The 18,674-nt window shown below is 47.5% G+C and overlaps 1 protein-coding gene across 3 annotated transcripts in view; it reads right to left on the minus strand.

The window, feature by feature from the left end:
* Positions 1–18,136, minus strand: part of fmnl1 (formin like 1) — a 295,202-nt gene extending 277,066 nt beyond the window's left edge. For 2 of the 3 annotated variants that reach the window (XM_033035438.1, XM_033035439.1), the window contains exon 1: positions 17,565–18,136. In XM_033035438.1, coding sequence (XP_032891329.1) covers positions 17,565–17,693 — 129 coding nt within the window. In that variant the 5' untranslated portion in view covers positions 17,694–18,136. The remainder of the gene's footprint in view (positions 1–17,564) is intronic. The other variant, XM_033035441.1, reaches the window with a different exon arrangement.
* Positions 18,137–18,674: the final 538 nt, after the last annotated feature.

Raw genomic sequence — 18,674 nt, forward strand, 5'->3', positions numbered from 1 at the left:
ACAACACCTTTTTTCAAAACTGTGGTTGCTCTTTTCAGTACTTCTTGGCAAACTGTAACCTGGCCATCCTATTTTTTGTGGCTTGCATCTTGCAGTGTAGCCTCTGTATTTCTGTTCATGAAGTCTTCTGTGGAGAGTGGTCATTGACAAATCCACACCTGACTCCTGAAGAGTGTTTCTGATCCGTCGGACAGGTGTTTGGGGATTTTTCTTTATTATAGAGAGAATTCTTCTGTCATCAGCTGTGGAGGTCTTCCTTGGCCTTCCAGTGCCTTTGCGATTAGTAAGCTCACCAGTGCTCTCTTTCTTCTTAATGATGTTTCAAACAGTTATTTTGGTAAGCCTAAGGTTTGGCTGATGTCTCTAACAGTTTTATTCTTGTTTCACAGTCTAAAAATGGCAATTGTTGATAAACAGCAATAAGGGTTTCCAAAGGTGATGGAAAGACTGGAGGAAAGACTAAGTGCTGAGAGCTCTTATATCTGCATTAAGGAGGCAATTAAACACACCTGTGCAATTACAAATGCCTATGAAGCCATGTGTCCCAAACATTATGATGCCCTGAAATGGGGGTGCTATGTATAAACACAGCTGTAATTTCTACATGGTGAAACTAAAATGTTTAAAAATGGCCTTTAATAAAATCTGACACTGTGTACTTTAACCACATCTGATTTGTTCTATTACAAATCTCAAATTGTGGAATATAGAGGCAAATAAATAAATGATGGGTCTTTGTCCCAAACATTATGGAGGGTACTGTATGTATCTAGGAAACAGCATCATTGAGGAGCTGCTTTTCAGGCGAGTGTTAGGTGGTAGCCCTTCTCTTGACAATGACATAAACTTTTGGTACGGGCTACAGGTTCAAAAGCTGCAAATAACACGGCAGGCAGAAGTAGGAAAGATGGAGAGAGATTCAGGAACACATACAGAGTGGCTGGAGGGACTGGGCAGCCACAGAGTGGATGGATCACTTGACGAATAAAGTCATACATTTTGAATGGTAGAAACATCATATAACGGGGGATAAATCAGTGGACAAATTCAAATCAGTGGACTGGTTGAACACCATCTCTGATCATGACAAAAGGCTTTGAGATGAGGAGTGATGCTCAGCCTCTCCAGATGCTGGCCTGGTCATGTTCAGAGTACTGCAGGAACAGTACAAAGGCTTGTGAGATGGTGCAGGATAGATCGATTAAATTGATCTGAAGGAGAGGTTGTCCTCCCTTGAGTAAAATAGGTTGAGATGTGATTTAATACAAAGTCACAAAGTGTTTTGAAAACTTTATTCAGCAAAAAAACTAAGGAGCGGAGTGGGGAGACTTAAGGTTACTGGCAACAGAACAGATGACACGATGAAAAATGTTTTGAAGCAGTGAGTAACCATGATTGATGACTCACCTCCGGAAAGGTTGATGGGAGCAGATTAAATTGCGACTTTCACAAAGGAAATGAATAAATAGTGGGATGAGGAAAACTGCAGGGACAAAGGTAAGGACCAGCTGATAGCTCAGACAAAATTGAACAATATTCTACTGTGTTGTCACAATTGTATTAGTTTGATAAGCAAAATGACGGATAGATAGAAGATTTTCCATTTATTTGATATTTCAGAGTATAACCATTAAACTGCACAATTCCCACTTCCCACCTCCATCAATGGAAAATGTCATGATTATCCATCTTGGTTCTGTATGGCTCATCACCACCCTGGCATTCTCTACAACAATCGATTGAAAGCTCTTGGTGTGCAAATGTAACTTCCCACCTTGTGTTCAATAAACTAGGTAATGGTCGGTGAATGGAGAGGAATAGATAGGATAAACACACAGGGTCCTTTACCCAGAGTAGGGGAATCAAGAACCAGTAGACATAGGTTTGAGTGGGGGAGAGATTTAATAGGGACCTGAGGGGCAACTTTCTTTACACAGAAGGTATATGGAACGAGCTGCCAGAGGAGGTAATTGAGGCAGGTACTATCAGAACGTGTAAAAAGCATTTGGATAGGACAGGTTTAGAGTGATTGGACCAAACACAAGCAGGTGGGACTAGTGTAGATGGGACATATTGGCCGGTGTAGGCGTTTGGCTGAAGGCCCCGTTTCCACAATGTATCACTCTATGGGGTCATAAATAATTGACAAATATGTAGTATCCTCTGCAAACGGTTGCCAGCTTCCCAATTTGCATCTTTGATTTTTAGCATGGATTTTGTATCCATCCTTTGAGTTAACTCTAATGGGTAGTTTAAGGACTAAAAGAACTGATACATTATCTAAAATTTTTTGGTGCTTCATAGTTACGAGATCAAAGGAGAATCGTAATAAAGTCAAGATAAGGTAGTGCGGATTCCCAGTTAATTCCACAACTTTTTCTGCTTCTTGTAAAGAGGTACATTTATTGCAGTTATTTTTTTATTGAGTGCAGCGACATCTTGCTAAATGGTGCCATCCCCAGAGGTATTATCTGAACAATTACTGATGAACTGCTTGAGTTTTGTACTTCCCCTTGTGCAAGACTTCATGACCTACATCCGTTCCATACCCAGAAATACATGATTTCTACCAGAGGGTGTACATTGCTGAACTCTATAGAATATTCTCGTAATCTCAGGACAGCATGTCCAGGTTTACAATGCTTGCTCAAATTCCTCGCCCTGGTTTCCCCAATTGAATGGGACTCCTCCTTGTTATTGATTGCAAGCAGAAGCAATTAAAGGCCAAGTGGCTCATCACTCAGTTTGGTGCTGACACTCCCTCATAGTTGGAAATGAAACAAGTAGCAAAAGTAACAGTAATTGCCTGGAAGATCCAAAAAGCAATGAGAGGGATATTAAGAGACACTGATGATTGATATCACCAGACCCCACTTACACAACTATTAGAATTCAAGAGATCTTCCAGCACCAAGAACTTCTCTTGGTCACACCAGGTATAAATCTGCTTGCAGATGAGGGTGATGATGCCATTCCTCCTGCCCCAGTTAATAACCACATCAGTTGTACGCTTCCAGCAGGTCAGGCTCCATCTAATCCCACAGAGACTTACATACATACATGCAGAGGAAGAGACGGGAAGGGCTGTGTACAATACCACCACCAACTTCCAGTCTCTTCCTCTGGTCTATAATCTTGTCAGTTCATTATTCGTCCCGTGTTATCCAAGTTGGCATTACACAGTCACAGAATTACACAAGACTTCAGCCCACTGCATCCAGGCATCCACTTACAGTGGCCATTAGCTTACCAAGTCACACAGGTAGTGAGAGTAAACCACAGTCACACAGGGTAAGGCAAACTCCACACAAACGGTCAGGTTTGAACCCAGGTCACAGGAAGGGGTGTGGAGGATTTGCTGATGGTCCAGAAAGGGTTTACCTGCCTGGATTAGTGGACATTAACTATAAAGAAATGGTTGGAGTACCGGGTTCAATCCTGACCATGGGCGCTATCTGTATGAGTTTGTACATTCTCCCTATGTCTGCATAGGTTTTCTCCGGGTGCTCCGGTTTCCTCCCACACTCCAAAGACGCACAGGTTTGTAGGTTAATTGGCTTTGATAAAATTGTAAATTGTAAATCATCCCTAGCATGGAGGGTGGGTGACCGCTGGTCAGGGTGGACAGAAGGGCCTGTTTCTGTGCTGTATCTGTAAAGTAAAGCTCTAGTAGCAGCCCCTCATGCCCTGTAGAGAACGGTAAGTCAACAGCAAGCCCCCTCAACCCCAAACCTCTCCCTGTGATGACTGGATTATATTGTAACACTTGTCCGAGCGAGCAGACAATTTCATAGCCGTGAGCCCCGGGTTGGGAAATGCCACATTGTGTACAAACACATTGAAACGATAAACTTCTCCAGTCACAGCCAAGCATACCTCTGGGGCTTTCGCACAGCACTTCATAGTAAGTGACATCCCATGACTAAGGCACAACTATTCTGCTCATAGGCAGGTTCCACAAACAAAAATCCCCAGATTTCTCCAATAATAGAGATGAACATAAAGGGCAGCCCCAGTTTATTGCCTTTTTGAAAGATAACCCTTGCACTCGAGTCTTTGTGTTCAGGTTAGTGGACTGAATATGTTAATTATGTTAATTTATAAACAAATGAAATACTATGTCACGATTGACAAGAGCATTGAATAAGAGCATTTACATAGACTGCAGGTCAACTAGGAAAGTACAATGTTGATGGGCAATGTACTGGCATCAGCGACATTCACTCAGTATAACGTGGTCCAAGAATCTGTCTCCCTTCTCATTCCCCATGCCTCTCAGCCTCCCTTCAGGACCAGTGCAGCCGCTTGATGTTGGAGACATCTGGGCTCAAAGCTATTTGCAGGAACCCGAGCCTCATTGTATATACTGCTAGACTGCACCAGAAACTCATTAATCCATGTATAAGGAGGAACTGCACATGCGGTTTTAAACTGAAGACAGATGCAAAAACCTGGAGTAACTCAACGGGTCAGGGAGCATCTCTGGAGAAAAGGAATAGGTGACATTTCGGGTCGAGACCCTTCTTCAGACTGAAGATGGGTCTCGACCCAAAACGTCACCTATTCCTTTTCTTCAGAGATGTTGCCTGACCCGCTGAATTACTCCAGCTTTGTGTGGCTGTTCTCATTAATCCATGTTAGGACAACATGGGAAGATGCTTATAACCAAATGGGATTAATATAGATAGATTCTCAATGGTCCACATTGACATGGTGGGCCAAAGTGCCTGTTTCTGTGCCGTGTGGCAAATTAGCGGCGAATAGAATAGAATAGAATAGACCATGATGGAGAAGGTGAGGACAGACTCTATGATGGCAGTATAAAACTGGAACATCATTACCTGTGGCAGATTGTGTTTTCTCATCTGCCGCAGGAAGTACATCCTCTGTTGGGCCTTTTTGACTGTGGAGTCGATGGTGGCCCCCCATTTAAGGTCCCTGGAGATGATGGTTCCAAGTAACTTAAATGACTCCACAGATGTGAGTGTGATGTTGTTGATGGTGAGTGGGCGGGAGGGGAGGGAAGCTCTCCTAAAGTCTACAATCAATTCCACTGTCTTAAGAGAATTGAGCTCCAGTTTGTAACAAAGGCACCAGCTGTGTCATCTCCTGTCTGTAGGCAGATTCCTCCCCATCCTGGATCAGTCCAATCAGGGTTGTGTCGTCCGCACACTTGAGAAGCTTCACAGAGGTGTCCGTGGGGGTGCAGTCGTTGGTGTAGAGAGAGTAAAGGAGAGGGGAGAGTACGAAGCCTTGCGGTGCTCCTGTGCAGAGGGTCTGCGGGACTGAGATGAGCTTTCCCAGCCTCACATGCTGCTTCCTGTCTGTCAGGAAGTTGGTGATTCACCGACAGAGGGATTCAGGCACAGTCAACTGGAAGAGTTTGGAGTGTAGTAGCTCTGGCATAATGGTGTTGAATGCAGAGCTAAAATCCACAAATAAAATCCTCGCATAGGTCCCCTGGCGGTCTAAGTGCTGGAGGATGAAGTGCAGGCCTAGGTTGACTGCATCATCCACTAATCTATTTGCCCAGTATGCAAACGGTAGGGGGTCCAGCAGGGGGTTCGTGATATTTTTCAGCTTGGCCAGCACAAGCCTTTCGAGTGTCTTCATGACTACAGAGGTCAGTGCGACAGGCCTGTAGTCTTTAAGACCAGTAATCCTTGCCTTTTTGGGCACAGGGACAATAGTGGAGACTTTGAAGCAGGCAGGGACAGTGCAGGTTTGCAGGGACAGATTGGAAATGTGTGTGTAGACTGGAGCCAGTTGTTCAGCACAGAGCTGGAGGGTAGAGGGGGAAACATTGTCCGGTCTTTGAGATTTCCGGCATTTCTGTCTCCTGAATAGCTTCTCCACCTCCTCAATCGCTATTGTTAGTTATAGAGAAGTGGACAGACTGATGGGCAGCAACGAAGGGGTGGGTAGTGGAGTCAGGCTGTGAGTAGGTGTGAAGTGGTGATTGGGGAGGGGTGGGTGGAGGAGGGACAGGTTATGTTTCTGTCTATCGAACGTGCAGTAGAACTCGTTCAGGTCATTGGTCAGCTGACGATTGTCCAAGGAGTGGGAGGGAGTTTCCTCGTAGCTGGTGATTTCTTGCAAGCCTTTCCAAACTGAAGAAGTGTCACTAGCTGCAATATTGCTCCTCAATGTCTCAGAGTACCTTTCCTTGGCAGTTCTGATTCCTCTTCTCAGCTTGTACTTTGCCTGCCTCCCCGCTCCTGTAGGCCTCATCTGTAGACTGGCGGAGCTGTCTGAGTTCTGCTGTAAACCAGTGCTTTAAGTCATTGTTGAACCTGGTCCGGGTCCTAGTGGGAATGCAACTGTCCTCTCAAAAGCTGACATATGATGTCACAGTGTCTGTATATTCATCTACACACATTCCAGTCAGTGCAGTCAAAGCAGGACTGTAGGTTTTCAATGCCATCGGTTGTCCACTTTTTCATTGTTCTGACCACGGGCTTAGCAGATTTTAGTTTCTGCCTGTATGTAGGTTCATTGGCTTGGTTTATGTGTAAATTGTCTCTAGTGTGTGTAAGATAATGTTAATGTGTGGGTGGGTCGCTGGTCGGTGCGGACTCGGTGGGCCAAAGCGCCTGTTTCACTGCTGTATCTCTAAACTAGACTAAAAACAAAACAAAATATACTGGTTAGTACTGCGGCTTGCCTGAACTCAGCATGCACTTGGATTGAACCAGAGATCAGCAAAACAAAGAACCAATTAGGGTTTACAAAATGTATCTATTGCATTCATGTAGACTATTGGAGGCTACTTAGCAGTTATCAAGCATGAATATACTCTTATTTAAACAGCACTCAAAATGGATCTATTAGATCCTTAACCGCCAAGACGTAACTGCACATTTTAGTCAGAGTACAGGAGGGAGTGGTGCCAGAACAGTAAGCCTGTTCTCAATATTAGTAAGACTGAGAAGCTGACTGATGACCTTAGTTTAGTTTAGTTTCGTTTAGAGATACAGCACGGAAACAGGCTCTTTGGCCCACCGAATCCGCAGCGACCAGCGATCCCCGCACACTAACACTACCCTACACACAGTATGGGACAATTTACAATTATACCAAGCCAATTAACATACAAACCTGTACATCTTTGGAGTGTGGGAGGCAACCAGAGCACACGGAGAAAACCAAAGCGGTTGCACGGAGAACGTACAAACTCCATACTGACAGCACCTGGTCAAGATTGAACCCGGGTCTGTGGCACTGTAAGGCAGGAACTCTACCACCATGCCACCCACTTGAAGAAGAGAAAGCTGTATCTGCTGTAGGGGCAGGGCAGCAGTGGAGGGACTACAGCTGCAAGTTCCTGGGCGTACACATCTCTGATGAGATGGCCAAGGCCCAGCACATTAATGCAGTCACAAGGGAAGCTCACCAATGCCTCTACTTGCTCAGTGGTTTGAGAAGATTGAGCATGTTTGCCAAAGGCTCTATTCTACTTTTATAGGGGAACAATGAGCGAGCGCACTGTCGGATTGCATCACAACATGGTTCAGTAATTCAAACACTCAAGGCTACAGGAAGTGGTAGACATTGCCTGGTCCATCACAGTACTGATCTCCCATCATCAAAGCGTTGCCTGTAGAAGCAGTTAATGTCAAAGACCCACACCACTGTGGCCACCCTCCCATCTTGTTGCTACCGGCAGGAAGGCGGAAGTGGAGCCTGAGATCACTACGTCCAGGCGCTTGCATTCAACCATCAGGTCCTTGTATCACCCTGCAGCCACAACCTACAACCCACTTTGAACCACTATACTTGGCCTACATACTTTGACAGGCTGGCTTACTTAGAATAGCTGATAATGTTCAATATTTATTGGTTGCTATCGTTATGTCAAAGAGCAAATGTACAACCACAGTAAGACGTTAAGCGTTTCCTTGTTAGAGTTCCCATGTGGTGCATGTGACAAATGAGCCTTTGACCTCTCGTCCTACCTTGCAACCTCACCCTCCCTCCTCACCGGGAAAACAACAGTAACTACAGTAGCAGAAGTCTGAGTGTGCAATAGCAATATATATCATCCATATTTATCTTGGCTAGCACAATATTCCAGAATACTCCTTTGGAATTGGGCAGAAGCTCACGTTAGACACACCTTAGACAAGGTAACAGTCCAAGAGCAAAGAGTTTCACTTCCTCTCACATGCATTGCGTGTTATGTAACATCCTCTGGGTCTGTAGAGCATGCAAGGTTCAGCAAAATAGCGAGTATAGTGAGCAGTCTGATCATGTAGACAGAGTGTGTTCACCAGAGGTGATGTCTGTAGTACATTCCCCTCCATCAGGCCACATCAGCACTAATTGACGCGTTTAACATCAGCTGACATAGTCCCAAGCTGCAAACTCTGCCGTGCAAACCGCACTACAATTACAGGTCAATGTCACATGTTCCGAAATTAGCAGCATTTCAAACCTATCCAGTCTGATCTACACACTGAGCGTGAAGAGATTAAACTATTAAAGATACATTAGCCAGGATAGCAAAAGTCACTGCCAGCGGGCTGCAGATAAGTTCTCAATTGCTTAGATGATCTTTCTACAAAGTAGCACTGAAGCATTGTAATAATGGTTGTTGACATCCGAGACAGTGGGGAACTGAATTTACACTTTAAAACTGAACAGCTGAATATGTGAGCTCAAGGATGCACGAGCAAGAAATAAGCAATCAACTTGCCAACATTTGGACTCAGTGGATGAGTACGGAGCACTAGTTACATCTCACAAACACTGGCCACCTATAATTCAATCAAAACCTCAGGGCAAAGAAGCACACTGAGCCCTAAGTTATCTAGGAAAGGCATCCTGGCTGCCTCATGCTACCTAGTTTCATGCTACCCGTGTGTTAAATGATGCCCAATATACAGCAAGCCAGAACATGAAATGGGAAAACACTGAGGTTAAAATCTGAACCTGAAAACATAAGCTGCCATGTCACCTTTACGGGCCTGCAGTGTATGTTCAACACTTTATAGTCATAGTCATAGGCAAAAACAGGAAAGCAGACTATTATCTAAATGGTGGCCGACTAGGAAAAGGGACCTGGGTGTCATGGTACACCAGTCATTGAAAGTGGGCATGCAGGTGCAGCAGGCAGTGAAGAAAGCGAATGGTATGTTAGCTTTCATAGCAAAAGGATTTGAGTATAGGAGCAGGGAGGTTCTACTGCAGTTGTACAGGGTCTTGGTGAGACCACACCTGGAGTATTGCGTACAGTTTTGGTCTCCAAATCTGAGGAAGGACATTATTGCCATAGAGGGAGTGCAGAGAAGGTTCACCAGACTGATTCCTGGGATGTCAGGACTGTCTTATGAAGAAAGACTGGATAGACTTGGTTTATACTCTCTAGAATTTAGGAGATTGAGAGGGGATCTTATAGAAACTTACAAAATTCTTAAGGGGTTGGACAGGCTAGATGCAGGAAGATTGCTCCCGATGTTGGGGAAGTCCAGGACAAGGGGTCACAGCTTAAGGATAAGGGGGAAATCCTTTAAAACCGAGATGAGAAGAACTTTTTTCACACAGAGAGTGGTGAATCTCTGGAACTCCCTGCCACAGAGGATAGTCGAGGCCAGTTCATTGGCTATATTTAAGAGGGAGTTAGATGTGGCCCTTGTGGCTAAGGGGATCAGAGGGTATGGAGAGAAGGCAGGTACGGGATACTGAGTTGGATGATCAGCCATGATCATATTGAATGGCGGTGCAGGCTCGAAGGGCCGAATGGCCTACTCCTGCACCTAATTTCTATGTTTCTATGTTTCTAGTCATACAGATGGAAACAGGCCCTTCAGCCCTATTGATCAATGTCGACAAAGATACCCCATCTATACTCATCCCATTTGCCCATGTTTGGCCCATATCTTTCTACGCCTTTCCTTTTCATGTACCTGTCCTAGCGTCTTTTAAATATTCGTAGTTCTTTTCCATACCGTTCTTACATTTGCATTCCTGGGTTGGAACCTTCCTGTATGTCACTTCCAAACTAATTATTCACCAATAATTCTCAGCAGAGTGGAGCTGCTGCCTCACAGCTCAGTCCTAACCCCCACCTGGTCTGTGTGGAGTTTGCACATTCTCCCTTTATCTAACGTGCTCCAGTTTCCTTTAGTTTAGTTTAGTTTAGTGTGGTTTAATTTAGTTTCATGATACAGCATGGAAACAGGCCCTTCGTCCGGCCATCGATTACCCCCATAAACACCAGGGGCAATTAACCTACAAACCCCTACGTCTTTGGGATGTGGGAGGAAACCAGAGCATCCGGAAGGAAATCTACATGGTCACAGGGATAATGTGCAAACTCCACACGGACAGCACCCGAGGTCAGGATCGAACCCAGGTCTCAGGAACCCAGGTGAGCACGCAGCAGCTCCAGCACTGCACCACATTTCATTGTCCACTGTAAATTTCGACTAATGTGTAGATGAGATGTGGAGTATGAAGAGCTTTTATGGGGAGTGTGTGGGAAGACTGAAATGGAATTAGTAGAGTTAGTACAGGTGAGTGTATGGGACTGTGGGCGGAAGGGCCTGCTTCTACACAGTATGGCTCTCAGATCCTAGAAAATGATTCATGTTTGCAGAGACTGCAATGTTTCACAACCTTTCAAAGACCAACCATCATTGTGAGATTAGTGAGTATGGCCTCTGGGAAGCCTACACAAAGCTCCCACATGTAACAGCACTAATTTGGGACGTTGATTTGCTTCTGTTTCACCTCAGAGGGATGGTTCCTCTCTTTACCAACCATCTCGGTAAGGCCCTTTCCCTGATCAAGAGTGTAATTGAAAGCCCATCTCTGGGCTTAATGCAGATAGGTGCAAGTAGTGTAGGAAGGAACTGCGGATGCAGATATAAACCGAAGATAGACATAAAATGCTGGAGTAACCCAGTGGGACAGGCAGCATCTCTGGAGAGAAGGAATGGGTGACGTTTCGGGTCGAGACCCTTCTTCAGACTTCTTCAGATGCAAGTAGTTGTATTTTGGGAAGTCAAACCAGGGCAGATTTGTATGGTAGAGCAACTCAATTTGCCTGGTTTGCCTCTAAACCTGGCAACATCCTCGTAAATCTTTTGATTAGCTATGGATGTGTTGAATTATCCAAGCAAATAACCACAATGCATTCTGTAGATGGTACAAAGTGCAACCACATTAAGCCGGTAGTGGAGGGAATGAATGTTTCAGGTGGTGGATGTGGTATCATTTAAGCAGATGACTTTGCCATGTATGGTGCTGAGCTTCAAGTGTCAATGGATGCACTCGTCCAGACAAGAGGAGCATACTTAATCCCACTCTAACGTGTGCCTTGCAGATGGTGGAAAGACTTTGGACAGAAGAGATAAGCTGCTTGCTGTCAGATACCCCACTCTTCATGTAACCATGATGGTCTAGTTCAGTGCCTGGTCAACCGTAGAATGATGGTGTGGATCGTAGCAATGGGAACTCTACTAAAGATCAAGGCAGTTAAGGGCCTGTCCCACTTGCCGAATTTTTGGGCGACTGCCGGCATCATTGACTGACATATCAGGTCACCGTAAAACGCGCGGCGTGATGACGTATGACGCGGCGGTGACGTGGCGTGATGACGTATGACGCGGCGGTGACGTGGCTTGATGACGTATGACGCGGCGGTGACGTGGCTTGATGACGTATGACGCGGCGGTGACGTGGCGTGATGACGTATTGACGCGCGGTGTTTTTTCAAGTCACAACATTTTTTTTGTCGCCGCTGGATTGTGAAATGTTCAAGATCTTTTGGCCACACTGATATGACGCCGGCAGTCGCCGAAAAAATCACCAAATGGGACAGGCCCTTTAGAGTCTCTCTTGTTGGAGATGATCTTTCCTGCCATGTTTGTAATGCAACGCTTACTTGCCATTTATCAGTCCTTCTGCTATATTTAAAGTTAGTATTTCACCTTTAAAACCAGTGGTTATCAAAAGGTGAGGGGTGGGGCCACTAACAACACCCCACCCCTTAAATACTTTATCATGAAGGGTATAAAGTGTGAATTCACTCAAGACTATGTAAACAGGCTATGTTCAGAACAGATGCCTGTTGGCATGAAACATTCTCCACAGAAGCTGCTCAACACATAGGGCCAAAAGGAGACACAACTTGTCTACCTGATGGACGAGGTATCCAGGAGGACATGAAGCGATGAGCAGGAGTGAATGCTCAGCTGTAGTTAGAACTTCTATTGCTGGAGTGCAGGCTGAATATTGAATAGCTCCAGGCTTGTACTAAATCGTACTGTTCACACCTGACAGAAGGAAGATAGACTTAGAAATCAGTTATTCTCACTGTGCCCTCTTCATCCAACATGACAGAATGTAGAGCAGCTCCCTGCAGTGTCTGGGTCCATCCTGTCCACAGGATGGCTGCTTACTTGTCTAAAGAATCACTAACTGCACCTCTAAAGATTATTGTGTGTTACACTTTGGGTGTATACTTTTCTAGTGCCAAGTCTCTTTAACAGATGGTGGAAATGCTGAGTAAATGTTACTGATGGAACCAGCTCTCCCTCGCCATGGAAACCACTCTTCCACTGGGTTACCATCAATGAGTTCCAGGTTGTGATAGGCCAGACCTTGCACTAATTGCCCTGATAATATTCTATTTACAATACCCAACCAATTAGCTCATGCTGCATTTGATCTTGCTCATATTATGTCATATCAATAACCATTAATGATTTATTCTCTGACAAGGTCATAGCTAGAAATATTAGAACTAAAGTATTTCCATGCAGCATACATAACCACATATTACATCCACATAGAATATAGATCAATTTAATGTGGCATTTAACACCATCAAGCACAAATTTTGTGGGCCGAATGGCCCGTTCGTGTGCTGTACAGTTCATAAGTTCATAAGTCAAAGGAACAGAATTAGGCCATTCGGCCCATCAAGTCCACCGCCATTCAATCATGGATGATCTATCTTTCCCTTCAACCCCATTCTTCTGCCTTCTCCCCATAATCCCTGACACACATACTAATCAAGAACCTATCAAACTCCACCTTAAAAATATCCATTGATTCGGCCTCCACCGCCTTCTGTGGCAAATAATTCCACAGATTCACCATCTTCTGACCAAAGAAATTCCTCCTCATCTCCTTTCTAAAGGTCCATCTTTTTATTCTGAGGCTATGCCCTCTGGTTCTAGACTCGCTCACTCGTGGAGACATCCTCTCCACATCCACTCTACCCAAGCCTCTCACTCTTTGGTAAGTTTCAATGAGGTCCCTCTCATCCTTCCAAACTCCAGCGAGCGCCCAGTGCCGTCAAACGCTCATCATATGTTAACCCAATCATCCCTGGGATCATTCTGGTAAACCTCCTCTGGACCCTCTGCACAGTTCTATGTTCAATGTAGATATAATGTGGGGTGAAACAGTGGCCTCTCCTCCCCAACAATTCATCACAAAGCACTCAAACCCTCTTGATATCTGGTCGATCTGTAAACTAGAAAACCCATGCTGGGTTCAATGGGCCGAGACACCGTGTGGCCACATCTAACGGAACCTGCAACTAAATAAGGTTTAAACTATGACACTGACTTTGCGCTTTATCTTAATTGCGTTTTCACCAATAAAATTTTATCACCACACTATTTGATATTAGGCACTCGAAATAAGGCAGTTAATTTGAGAATCAACACTTTAAAAATAACCTAATTTGAAGCTACTTTTAATGGAGAGGACCGGTAATCAGCGGCAATGTAATTAATTTCACCACATGCTCTAGTGCACTGTGCAAACCACACACACAGTGCAAACCACACACACAGTGCAAACCACACTCTAGTGCAACGTGCAAACCACACACTATAGTGCACAGTGCAAACCAAACGCAGTGTAAGCCACACGCAGTGCACAGTGCAAACCACATGCTATAGTGCACAGTGCAAATCACACGCACAGTGCACAGTGTAAACCACACGCACAGTGCAAACCACATACTATAGTGCACTGTGCAAACCACACACTATAGTGCACAGTGCAAATCACATGCACAGTGCACTGTGCAAACCATACGCACAGTGTAAACCACATACACAGTGCACAGTGCAAACCACATGCTATAGTGCACAGTGCAAATCACACGCACAGTGCACCGTGCAAACCATACGCACAGTGTAAACCGCACGCAGTGCACAGTGCAAACCACACACTATAGTGCACTGTGCAAACCACATGCTATAGTGCACAGTGCAAACCACACGCTATAGTGCACTGTGCAAACCACACGCTATAGTGCACTGTGCAAACCACACGCTATAGTGCACTGTGCAAACCACACGCTATAGTGCACAGTGCAAATCACATGCACAGTGCACTGTGCAAACCACACAGAGTGCAAACCACACTACAGTGCACAGTGCAAATCACATGCACAGTGCACTGTGCAAACCACACAGAGTGCAAACCACACTACAGTGCACAGTGCAAATCACACGCTATAGTGCACAGTGCAAACCATACGCACAGTGTAAACCACATACAGTGCACAGTGCAAACCACATGCTATAGTGCACAGTGCAAATCACACGCACAGTGCACTGTGCAAACCATACGCAGTGTAAACCGCACGCACAGTGCAAACCACACACTATAGTGCACTGTGCAAACCACACGCTATAGTGCACTGTGCAAACCACACGCTATAGTGCACTGTGCAAACCACACACACAATGCACACCCTCATCGCAACACATGGGGCGCAGGTTGAAGATAAAGCCCATTCAATCAACCACAAGCACTCTGGCCCACAATCCTGTCCAATATAATAGGTAATTGTATCTTGACTCTTTAAAGAATAATAAAATTTTAATTAACTATTTACATAAAATAAACACACCAATACAAACAAAGCCACCACCAGTAGTACAAAGCAAAACAATTCTTAAATATTAAATATACTGAGTATTAAATAACGATGTTACAATCCCCATTGAGGATGACTTCCACCCCCACGCGGTGCTCAACGGTTCCGGAAATGGCGCCCGTGGACAGCGCGTAGTCCCTCTCAAGTACCACCCGGGCGCGATGTAACCCCGGAAAAGGGGCAGGCAGCCGGCTCTTCCACCTGGCGCCGTGACTCGCGAATGGCCAGCTTGGCCAGGTCCCTAAAGTCACTTTAGATGGGGCTATGCAGACGGGACGGGCAACGTCACATCTCCAGCTACATGTGCACAGGTCATGTTGGCATCCTGTAGCAGCTCAAAATGTGTTCACCACCGTCGGGCAACTCAACATTGCAGTGCAGCCCAACCTACTGCCCCACAGCCACCCCGCTTACAACAGAGCAATGCTCCAGACAGTGTTTTTTTAACCAAATATAAAAGTAATCATTTACAATAATATGTACAATACAAAACAATACCAAAAAAAAACCACCACCATAATACAAGTACAACAAATATTCTCAAGTACTGAACATTAAATAACGGTAGCTATCCTTATTCAGGATACATTCCACCCCCTGCGGTGGCCTGATCTACACGGCAGCAGAGTATGATTTAAACAGTGTCCGAGCCCGCAGCGATTGACTAGCAGTTGTTGTACATTACAGATATATATACATGTACACAGATGCAGTGTTTACAGAAGCAGCCTGCACTCAGCACACCGGTCGGGTTTACATTCACTGGCCGCTTGTGAATACAGTAAATAAGCAATTAGTGCTGACACAGAGCAAGGTGGGGCATTGACTATAAACATGCTTACAGGGATGGGACAGGTTTGAGGGATATGGACCAAACGCGGGAAGTTTGGAACCAGTTTGGGACATGTTGGGCCGAAGGGTCTGTTCCTACACTGTATCACTCTATGAAGACGTTACCCAACGCACCAGACTTCCGGGGGCAGTGTGTATGGCGCCCTAAGGCATTTTCAATGTTAAAACACTTCGTGTTTGCTGGCGGTGCAGCAGCGGTGTGTGAGGCGCGGGTGTGTGCGCAAGGAACGGGTGTGCAAGGCGGGTGTGTGTATGAGGTGCAGGTGTGTGTGTGCAAGGAACACCCCTTGCGGGGGTGTGTGTGTGGGAGGCGCTGATGTGCATATGTGTGATGTTGCGGGTGCGCGCGCAAGAAACGGGTGTGCAAGGCGGGGTGTGTGCTTGAGGCGCGAGTGTGTGTGTGAGGCATAGGTGGCAACGATGCGGGTGTGCGTGTGTGGGCGAGTGTGTGGTGTGGTGTGCAAGACGCGGGTGGGTGTGTATGTGTGAGGCGCGGGTGTGCAAGGCTCGTGTGTGAGGCGCGGGTATGTGTGGCAAGGCGCGGGTATGTGTGCGTGTGAGGCGCGGGTGTGCAAGGCTCGTGTGTGTGTGTGAGGCGCAGGTGTGCAAGGCGCGGGTGTGTGTGAGGCACAGGTGTGCAAGGCGCGGGTGTGTGTGTGTGTGTGTGTGTGTGTGTGTGTGAGGCGCGTGTGTGTGAGGCGCGGGTGTGTGTGGGTCGGGTCACACGGGGACTGTGCAACATTAACTACACGCCTGCTCCGCCACTAGTACACGCAGAGCGGCGACGTGGAGTCAGGCCTCGCAACCCCGCCTCACCAACCCGGCCGGGAACTACACCCGCACCGCTCTCCCTCCACCCGCTGCCCCCTCTACACGACGTGAACGTTGCGCAAGTGTTCTCAGAACCATTGACATTGACAAATAACCGAAAAGTTCTGATGGGCTCCATGAGTGTGTTGTGAAGTCTCCTGGACACTCCCGTGGCTGGCGGCCAACCTCACCCTGTTTGTGATGCTCACTACCCGTCCCTGGCTGCCCCTGTGTGTGGAGTGTGTGTGTGTGGAGTGTGTGTGTGTGGAGTGTGTGTGTGTGTGTGGTACTCATTACCTGCCCTTGCCCGTGGTGTGTGATACTTGCTGCTGTCGTTCCTCCTGAGTGGAGCGTGTGGTCCCCACTACTGTGGTACTCACTACCTGCATTTGTCCGTTTACATGTTGTGTGCATGCAGTGTGTGGTACTCACTAGTGCGTGGTATGTGTGCGTGTGTGGTGCTCACTAGTGTGTGGTGCTCACTAGTGTGTGGTGCTCACTAGTGGGTGGTGCTCACTAGTGTGTGGTGCTCACTAGTGTGTGGTGCTCACTAGGGTGGTATGTGTGTGGTGCTCACTAGGGTGGTGTGTGTGTGGTGCTCACTAGTGTGTGTTTGGTACTCACGAGTGTGGTGTGTGTGGTGCTCACTAGTGTGGTGTGTGTGTGTGGTGCTCACTAGTGTGGTGTGTGCGTGTGTGGTGCTCACTAGTGTGGTGTGTGTGTGTGTGGTACTCACTAGTGTGGTGTGTGTGTGGTACTCACTAGTGTGGTGTGTGTGTGTGGTGCTCACTAGTGTGGTGGTGTGCGTGTGTGGTGCTCACTAGTGTGGTGTGCGTGTGTGGTGCTCACTAGTGTGGTGTGTGTGTGTGGTGCTCACTAGTGTGGTGTGCGTGTGTGGTGCTCACTAGTGTGGTGTGTGCGTGGGTGGTGCTCACTAGTGTGGTGTGTGCGTGTGTGGTGCTCACTGGTGTGGTGGTGTGTGGTGCTCACTCACCAGCACTCTGGAGAAGCGCTCCTCCAGCTCTCCCTCGTTGTCGGGCACGGGTAGTTTGGGGCTGCTGGGCTGCTGTGTGCGGATCTCTTTCCCCGGAGACAGCTCCATGCCGCCGGCAGCATTGCCCATCCTGGCGCCAGCAAAGTGCTTCAACACGCTCAACTTCACACTATCCAGGGTGGAGCAGCGGCCACAGTCCGGGGGCAGCGAATTAAAAATAACACGGAGAGAGAGAGAGAGAGAGAGAGAGAGGGAAGAACGCCGCCGCGACACTCTCAGAGCCCACGGAGATAGTCCGGGAGGATGCTGTGATGATGGAGTCCACTGTCAGCGCGGTAGTTGCAGGCTGCTTGCGGGCCAACGTGCTCCATGTCAGGGCGCACACATGCGAGCGGGGTGCGGGGGAGAGGTGGCAGTGAGCGGCCGCTGCTGGAGAGGAAGTGAAGGCTCCGTGCACGGCAGCTGCACACAGCACACTGACACCTCGGCTTTCCGCTCAGCGCTCGCAGACGCTGCCTCTGCACAGAGCCGAGCGGAGTGGAGACCCGCACACTCCCGCACGCCGGCCAGCTCGATCGCTCGCTCGCTGCTCCACCCTGGCGCTATGTGCACTGGCCGCTTCTGGGGGGACGCATCTCCCCCGTGGACCAGGTGCAGGTAGACGGGGTGCAGCGCCCACTGCCCTAGAGCTGCCGCCCGGCTCTCTCTCTCTCTCTCCCCCACCCCACCCCCCGCCGGCTGGGCAGAGGCGGAGGCGAAGCTGCAGCGAAGGGAGTAGCCATGGCCGGGCAGCCACGACCACCTGCCCAGCGAAACCGGGAGCACAGGCAGCGCCGCCCGCGGGGCCCTAACGCCCCCTCTCTCTCCTCTTCCCTTCCCTCCCTCCCTCCCTATCTCAACCCTTTCTCTTCTCTCCCCTTCCCTCTCTTCGTCTCTCTCCCATCTCTCCTCCTCTCTCTCCCCTTCCTCTCTCACCCCCTCAATCCCTCCTCCTCCCTGACCCCCTCCCTCTCTCCCCATCCCACTGACTTTCTCCAACTCCCCTCCTCCCTCTCCCCTCCCCTGCCCTCCCTCCCTCTCTCTCTCTCGCTCCCCTCCACCCCCTCCCTC

The sequence above is a fragment of the Amblyraja radiata genome, chromosome 16 (genome assembly GCF_010909765.2).
Source record: "Amblyraja radiata isolate CabotCenter1 chromosome 16, sAmbRad1.1.pri, whole genome shotgun sequence".
Taxonomy (NCBI): Eukaryota; Metazoa; Chordata; class Chondrichthyes; order Rajiformes; family Rajidae; genus Amblyraja; species Amblyraja radiata.